An 8,316-nucleotide genomic window follows, 5' to 3' on the forward strand; every position below is an offset into this window, starting at 1 on the left:
TCCTTGAAAGGTAGCTTTTTTCTTTTTCAACTTTCAAATTATTGCTTCTTATCTATTACCGTCCACGACTTTTCGAAAGTGTACGAGTCAAAAAGAAGGGATTCTGGCATTCTGCCCGATGAAATTAGAGCTTGTTTGGTTAAACCTAAAAGAAAAGTAAATTAGGGACTCAATTTTTCATTCTTACTTTTCCTTTAGAATAAGAAGAAAGGAATGGAAGAAGTTAGTTTTCAATCTCACCATAATTATAAGTGTTGAAAGTTTAATAACTTTATTGACAGAGTTTGAAAATAAGCTTGGGCCCCAAGAAGTACCCAAGTTTTATGGAGGGGAAAGGACCCGCACAAGTTTGGGTCACCGTTGAGCAACTCAGCTCAAGGCTCAGGTTAAACTAAAATATTTTATTTGAATAAATTCTTTTGAAATTTGACCTATATTAGATTGGACCTAGTCAAAGTGATATGGGAATGGCTCGAACATTGTAAATGATCCAATTCAAGCACCGTGACTGTTGAAATCTAGCAGTATCTCAATTTGAGCAATGTATCTTCACTTCTAAAAGACTTTTCTCGGTTCAATTAAAGTGATCATGCAAAAGTTGTTTCCTTTTGTTTAATCATGCCTCTTCATCAATGATCTCACCTTGTAATTCACATTCAAGAAAATCAGTGCATTTGGATGAACGGCAACGTTCAAGTCAAATTTCATTGTAAAAAATTCTACATGCTTCTCCCTCTTTCATGTAAATCTTTCCTTATACCTGTTCAGAGGGGAGGAGGATAACACTTTTGGCACTGACATTATTAAAAAAGCCTTGATTTATTTTCTACTTATGATTTCCATCGTCATGAATTTTCTTTTGTTACAGGTTTGAAGCTCATCGCTGTGGATCGCCCTTTTGCTGAGAAGCACTATGCTGATTTATCTGCAAAGCCCTGCTTCAATAAGCTGGTCGAGCACATTATCTCTGGTCCTGTTGTTGGAATGGTTTGGGAGAGAGGGTAAGGATATGGTGACTACTGGCAGGAAGATTATTGGAGCCACCAATCTGCAATCTATTAATAACACGTTTGAATCAGACCCCAACTTATTAATACATTGATCGATCAAGCAGGTAATTAAAAAATATTTTGCTTAGCAAGAACAATTTCAAATTACTTGGTTTTTTCGCCATATCCTGTAGTTGAAGCAATCACGATATAGCGATTCAAATTACTTTGTTCGATTTCATCCACACTCGCAAGAAAGACCAATGGCCTACAAATCTAACATCGGAGAGCCCCGAAGCAATCTAGTTAAAGCACTAAAAAGAGTAAGACTCACAACAGAACTTGAGAAGCTGCCATTAGATCACAAATCTATCATAAAAAGGCAATTTGTCTTCCAAAAATGTTACTGCTGTCATACTATTGACTAAGGAGGCTATATGAGGGCAAGTCTTCAAGGCGTGTAATGTCTTCTTGCAGAAGCTCCGTTTCCAGTTGATGACGAGTAGCTTTCATCACAGTCTTGAGGGAACCACAGAAGAAAACAAAACAATGGTATAAATGAATCATTCACAAATATGTAAGCGGAAGAAAATGGAAAGGAGTATCATAAATGTGCCGCTGTTAAATGTTATAAAAGTTTGAAGAGATGATGATAAACTGTAGAGATAAATTTGGTTAACCGATATGACCAGAAATTTACATAATTTTCTATGTTTTTTTTTTAATCACACGATGATATAGTAATAGTCATATTGTTTCACAACAAATAACAGAAGTAGTTCATAGGTTCTAAATACAAGAGAATCATTATCGGTGGCTATATCAAAGTAGAAAAGGCTGACCTAAAATTAGCAAAAACGATATCAGTAGCTCATTGTTTTTCATAAATTGACCCATATATAATCAGTCATTTCCCAGTCCTGATGCACTTTCTAAAGTCCTATTTTCAGTTAACAAAACCTAAAACCCAGAAATTTCTACAGCACCGGTAAAGATGGACGGGATGCAGGCAGAAGAAAGTGTAAATTTGATGCTATTTTTAATCACATAAACAAAAAGGAGAAACTTACATTGAAGTCCATGTAAGAAGCATGCATGGCTAGCCACTGATGGTCCATTAGATTGAATGCGATGCAATATAGAAGGTCAAATGCTGATTCATTCTCTGACATGTAGAAAGCAGGAAGAATTCATGCTTTAGCTAACACTAACAAGTTCCCTTTAGGAAATAAAGAAATTTTTGCCAAATTTGTGAGTTATCCACCCAAAAAAAAAAATCAAATGGGCACCTAAAATGTCAGCTTACTTGATCTAATGAGCAGAACATAAAGAATATCCACACTTCTTTCAATGTCAAAATTAACACTTTTGAGACTTTAATTCGGTATGGCGGATGTGGAGGTTAGTACCTGCAAGAAACTTCAAGAAGATAGCTCCTACCGACGTTCGAGGCTTCACTGGAATGGTAAGACAAAATGTCAGCTGATGAAACAAACATCAAGCATTCAAAATCTCATTTATGTTGTGGGATTATTCCCCGAATCATTCAAGATTTTGCTAATATCTTTTTGTTTGCACATGTAAGTGAAATCTGGAAAGCTATTGCTTGCATTCTTGCAATTTATTCACATCCCTGAAAAGCATTTGCCAGGAACCATGGAAAAGAATTTTGGATCCACACTTAAGCCACTATTTTATGAGCAAAAGTGTGGAAACGTAAAAAAACAAACCAAAACATCAGTAAGTGATCCAGACTCATCAATTATAATTAAAAAAAGATGAAGATTATTTTCATTTCCACAAAGGTCAATCTTGGATTCTGATGGTTATATTTTATTTTATTTTATTTATTTATTTATTTATTTTTGGGTGGTCGAGAAGGTGTTAAAGGATCCACATATATTTTTAGGAGTAACCACAATAAAGAAAACACTATCACAAAACTCGTTATTTGGTCACATAGTAGTCCTTTGCTGTCAAAATTGAGAAGGTCGGGTCCTTTCTGGCAACAAGATAAAAATAAAATAAAATTCACCTGCTTCAAGATCAAGCATCTGAATAAGCATAAATGTGATGTTGACACCAGCCACAGCAAATGGGTATTCCCACAATGCCCGATCACCTTGCTGCTTTCGAAGAAGCTCCTGAAAAGATTTCTGCGGGAGAAAAATTAGGAAGCAAACAAACATTGACCTGCATATCCCACTGAATGGAAAACAAAAAAGCGCAGATGAACAAAAATGACGGAAAAACTGTAGACAGAATGTTGGACTTGTAAACCCCCATAAAAAATGTCAAACAAATCCGATGGCAAGGAGGAAGGTTGTATGTATGTACAGGCATGTTCCTTAACCTTTCCCAAAGCAGCCCGCATACCATGTGGCATAAAGCCACCTCTTATTCTAATGTATTTCTGGTCCTGCAGAACTTTCCTCACTCTAGCCAACAGGTAGCAATATGCAGGCTTTCTACCCCAAATTTCCAAAATCAAAAAGCAAAACAAAGTATTATATTTTTAAGATAAAAAGGAAATCAATTCAAACATATGAACAGTATCTACTTCAGTTCAACAAATAATATCAATATTAGTTAGAAGAAACAAGACCATGACAGTGAGGAAAGTCCAAAGCAAGAAGGTATGAAAATGCAGCCCATGATCAAATTCCCACGCAGAGAAAGATCTCAATGACCAAAACTTATATTCAAACCATTCAGGTGGGCAATAAATTGCAATAAAGTGAATTTTCTGGCTGCTTTTGTATTATACAAAGCAACAATTTTGCAAACATTTACTATAAAAATGAGCAATCGTGAGAACTACAAGTCATTCTTCTAGATATGCAGATTACTACAATTAAAAAAAAAAAATGCATAAAAGTTTCATTATCAATAAGGAGCCATTCTCAAGTAATTACACCAAGGTTCATAAGCTTGATCAAACGCATTAGACAGGAAAACAAACATTATCAAGATGAGAGAGAGAAAGAGAGACATACTGGGAAATTTCTTGCGAAGTATAATAAATTTTCTAGAGATATGAAACCACCGCCCCTAACAAAAAGAGCATATCACATTTGAAGATTACAAAACCGTGGCATAACCACCATAAAAATTATAGTAAAAACTGCATTTGACATGAAGAAAGTTGAAAAAAATAATAGCATACCGGAAGTCTGTAGATGGATCCTTTCCCTGCCAACCCATTTCCTTCCACTGCTCAGATATTAAACCTTGGAGTTCGTCCTCGGGAAAGGCTGCATTCCACAGTGCCCTAAGAGCTTCCTATAGACAAAAGCTTACTCTTTGAGAAAGAGAAGCACCCCTCAAAGTTCGGTCTAATCTTAAAATAGAAGGGAGGCCTCTCCAATCTGTCTGGCCAGAATGATGTATTAAAAAACATACAGAACCTATCCCTAAACCACACCTGATGTTCATGAAGAGAACTGTCATAGTTAACATCTATTCGATTCTGTAGCCTCTGTAGGCATTCCTCCTGAAATAAAAAATGAAATGAGACATCAAGATCTAATGGCTTATGTTATAGAATCGTGGGCCAAAAAGATGATTAATCAAATAGCACAAAACAAAAGCAAAGAAGAAAGGTACTTCTTTTAACTGCATTAAGTCAATCACTCAATAGACACACTAGTCTTTTCAGTTGATCAAATACAAACTTATGCAGGAACGAGTATTTGATACATAAACACACGCATATATGCAACTCATCAGTTTGGTGCGGAGAGTAAAAAACATATAAATCAATGTTCCAACTTCAAAGTAGTCAAGAACATTGAACATTGATATCCAAATAGGACTTGCTTTAGACCCCGTGCTATCCCACAAATTGACCTCGACAAGGACCATGAAACTAAATTTCAAAGAACTCAAACCAACCAGAAAATTACCTGCAAAATGGTCAAATCAAATGATGGGTGAGCATCACTCTCACATCTTTGAGCACAAACACATGAAAGGCTTCTGCCTAGCCACGCTGCTGATCCTGCCACAACCTCCGCTGTAACAAAAATTGGCAAAGAATATGATTGGAAAAAGAAATGGGCATGGCAAATTAGGAATTCTCTAGAGAGACTATGATTAAATAAGATACGCTGAGAAACAAAGACCAAAAAAAAAAAAGGTAATAGTCAATTTCCTCCAAAAAGCACATACCACAGTTTTATCTGCATGCGATTGAACTCCAATTCTAAAAACTCAACCGTAGGTAGCTTTTAATGAGAAGCTCATATCATTCTAGGTCTGATCATAATATTCAATAGCCAAAAGAAAAAAATAATCAACTTGGCTAGATAAAAGGGTACTATGGGAGAATTATGCTCTAAATTCCAACGTCTGTCCAGCAATTATATCTTTTAGAGGTGTATGTTAGATCACATATCATATGGACAACAAAACTGCAACTTGAAGTAACTCTGCAAACATAAATCTTGCAAAAAACAAATAAGACGATTAGAAATTTTAACATTTATGTGAGAGAAATACCTCTCCTGATCTGAAAGTTTTCATATGCTTAATTTTGATAGTGTTAGGTTGCATTTATACATGCATTACATTTCAATTGAAAATAGTACAATGTCTAGTTGCAGTAGATCCAAAAACCAAATTCATGTAGTGTTCGAATGCTGTCTTCTGACTGCAGACGAACACAGAATGGTGATGTGCAGCTTAATGGCAATGCTCCGCCCATTCATCAATGCAAGTATAGCCCTTTTTTTTTTTTTTTTTTTTTTTTTTTAAATATGACCATGGGTGTCCGGGCCAACTTACACGCAACTCAATTAATCCCACAGTACTCTGAAATTTATAGCCGGATGCTCACCTTAGTAGCCCCGAGGGACTCGAAACGGTAATCATCGGGGAGCAAGCTTAAGACCTAACCACTGAACTACCCCTCAATGCAAACATAAACAGTAATTGTATTGCAGCTACAAAATAAGAAGAAAAAATGGTTCTGTCACATGCTGACTTCATTTCAAACATGTGCAGTAAAAAAAATACAATTATTTGTTCTCTAAAAAAAATTTAATAAATCTTTAAGTAAATAGTGTATGACAAGTAGTATTTACTATTAGGAATTGAAAGACGGCAATAAGAGCTCTACTAACAACAAAAGTCCCAGATATAAAATGTTTAGAAGAAAAATACAGCTTGTTTTTATGCATCAGCCCAACACGAGGCAAGAACTATTCCATAGACCATAGGTGACATGCTCAATTTAGTATCTATTAAAGCACTGAAATTCAAACGTCTGCACTGGCGTACTGTCCTCTAGCAACCATGCGTCAAAAGCATATCATAAGAGTGTGTATTATCACCTCGACGCACCGTTACAAAGTGACAGGAAAGACCTCGAGCTAAAAAAAATATATTTACGAAGTGCCAAAAAAATTCGAAACAAATACATATAGAACAAGACCAAATAATTTCCGGTAATTCAATGAGTGTTAGTAAAGAACATTAATAATTGAAAACAAATTCAGAATAATAAATAGGAAACTAACCAAGAATCTCGACGCAAGTAGGCATGAATTAGACTAATTTCAAATTCAGAGATCTAGAACTCCAGAATATTCAGTGTACACATAAATACTGGTATACATACATATACCCGGGTAGAGTCACTCCCCCGCGCGCTAATAGACGAAGATGTAGATATAAAAAAGTATATACCGGAAAGTACAAGAAAAGTGAAGAGATAGAGAGAGAAACATAAAAAAATATAGAGAGATGGAAAGTACAAGAAAATGGAATACGGTATACCGGAAGTAGAATGGCAATTGTTCCCTCGATCAAGACCTTGCGAAATTCGCCTCACCGCCACAAACGATCCTCCTCCTCTATCATCCATTCCTCTATTATTACTCTTTTTTCAGTCAATCAATTTCCCGAAAATTCCAATCCTAACCAAAGAAAAACTCTCAATACTCTTAATTAACTAATTTCACCAACTCCTTCGAATGCAACAAACCGAAATTTGAATGCGAACTGAAATCGCGAGAATCTTCGGCGAAATGTGCAACGAATTTAACCCAACGAGTGCTTTCTTAAATGATTTATTTAAGATTATTGAAGATTTCTCTGTTGGGGTTTCAAGATCCGCTGTATATTAACAAAAACTCGAAAATTTCTCTGTATCGAGTTATAGATATGCGCACATATATAGAACCAATATAACTTTTATACATGTACGTATATGCTGTTGATTTTTGCATACACAGCTTGACAGATAGCGAGCAGATAAATTCTCTCTCTACATTTTACTCTCTCTCTCTCTACGGAATGGTGAAGTTCTGTTTGTATTGGACTGTTCTTTTGAGCTGGGTCGCGTGCTCTTCGCTTGTTTTATGAGAGAGAGAGAGGGAGAGGCGGCGATAATTTTGTGAAGATGATATGGACTTTGGTAACGCTATTAATTTATTAGAGCCTAAAAATTTAACTATTAACAATAGAATATTTTATTTTTAAAATTTTTAATGCTATTTCTTAACCGGGTACCTGGCACAAAATGTTCATACCTTTCAAGTTTATTGTGAAAAATATTTCTACCTTTTACTTTTTAACATTTTGGTCCATATCTTTCACCTTTCTTTGCGTTGGACGTTCTTTTTATCATTTTGTGACGTGAAATGACCAAAATACACTCCTATTTAAATAAAAAATAAAGAATAAATTGTAACTATAGGTCCAAACTTTTTAAAAAGTGTAAATTAGTCCAAATAAATTATTAAAATATTCAAAATAACAAATAAAAAAACTCTTTCTTAATCCTCTTCACCTCCCCTTCCTTACACCACCATCATTGTCACCGCTAAAACCATTGGAGCTCACACCACAACTGTTGCCATTAACTCCAAACACATATGATAGAAATTTGATACAAATACTACTCAACTGAAAGGGGATCTAAACCTATATACTTTGAACTGTCTTCAAATCAATTGCTTGATTTGTGCAAAATATTTGAAGACCCATATTTGTAATAGCTTCATCGTGATGAGATGGTGCTAAATATGGTGGTTCGCAATCATAATGTCCACCATAGACGTCGGAATTTCGCTTGAAACCTGCGTGATGACTACGTTCGAAATGTTTGGTTTTAGATGTTGATTGGGTGGTTGAGTAGGTGTTTTGGGACCATGGTTTGATGCATCATGATGAGGGAAATCTACCAATATGTTGGGCTTGGGTTGGGAGTCGTCGAAAAGGGGGCTGCCAACAGTTTTGATTGTGCGACTACCAAATTTTGGAGAGAAATTCCGGCCAATTCACCTGGAGTTAGGGCCAACTGTTGGGTGAGTTGTGTAAATGA

General features: G+C 35.6%; 1 protein-coding gene across 4 annotated transcripts; it reads right to left on the reverse strand.

Moving 5' to 3' along the window:
• Nucleotides 1-1,120: 1,120 nt before the first annotated feature.
• On the reverse strand, nucleotides 1,121-7,383 carry LOC111383397 (ELMO domain-containing protein A-like). 4 transcript variants are annotated; one of them, XM_023007521.1, is made up of 10 exons: nucleotides 6,768-6,897; nucleotides 6,509-6,640; nucleotides 4,895-5,004; nucleotides 4,414-4,482; nucleotides 4,156-4,271; nucleotides 3,986-4,040; nucleotides 3,025-3,145; nucleotides 2,399-2,446; nucleotides 2,060-2,154; nucleotides 1,201-1,508 (listed from the first exon to the last, which is right to left on the reverse strand). In XM_023007521.1, exons 2-10 carry the CDS (start codon nucleotides 6,531-6,533, stop codon nucleotides 1,407-1,409), a joined length of 741 nt encoding a protein of 246 aa, XP_022863289.1. In that variant the 5' UTR covers nucleotides 6,534-6,640; nucleotides 6,768-6,897; the 3' UTR covers nucleotides 1,201-1,406. The 4 variants fall into 4 exon arrangements, 3 of the variants coding, with proteins under 3 accessions (XP_022863279.1, XP_022863289.1, XP_022863287.1); XM_023007511.1 differs by lacking the exon at nucleotides 6,509-6,640 and having other exon boundaries at nucleotides 1,121-1,508; nucleotides 6,768-7,378; XM_023007519.1 differs by lacking the exon at nucleotides 6,509-6,640 and having other exon boundaries at nucleotides 3,025-3,133; nucleotides 6,768-7,380.
• Nucleotides 7,384-8,316: the final 933 nt, after the last annotated feature.

Source organism: Olea europaea, chromosome 3, assembly GCF_002742605.1.
Source record: "Olea europaea var. sylvestris chromosome 3, O_europaea_v1, whole genome shotgun sequence".
Classification (NCBI taxonomy): domain Eukaryota; kingdom Viridiplantae; phylum Streptophyta; class Magnoliopsida; order Lamiales; family Oleaceae; genus Olea; species Olea europaea.

What these genes read in the sequence shown, in the direction of transcription:
- LOC111383397 (XM_023007511.1), bottom strand. Translation starts at nt 6,855, where the DNA reads ATGGATGATAGAGGAGGAGGATCGTTTGTGGCGGTGAGGCGAATTTCG. An exon ending in ACTTCGCAAGAAATTTCCCA is followed by an intron (nt 3,146 to 3,985) that starts GTATGTCTCTCT and finishes TTTCTCCCGCAG; the next exon opens with AAATCTTTTCAGGAGCTTCT. An exon ending in CTTCTTACATGGACTTCAAT is followed by an intron (nt 1,509 to 2,059) that starts GTAAGTTTCTCC and finishes GGTTCCCTCAAG; the next exon opens with ACTGTGATGAAAGCTACTCG.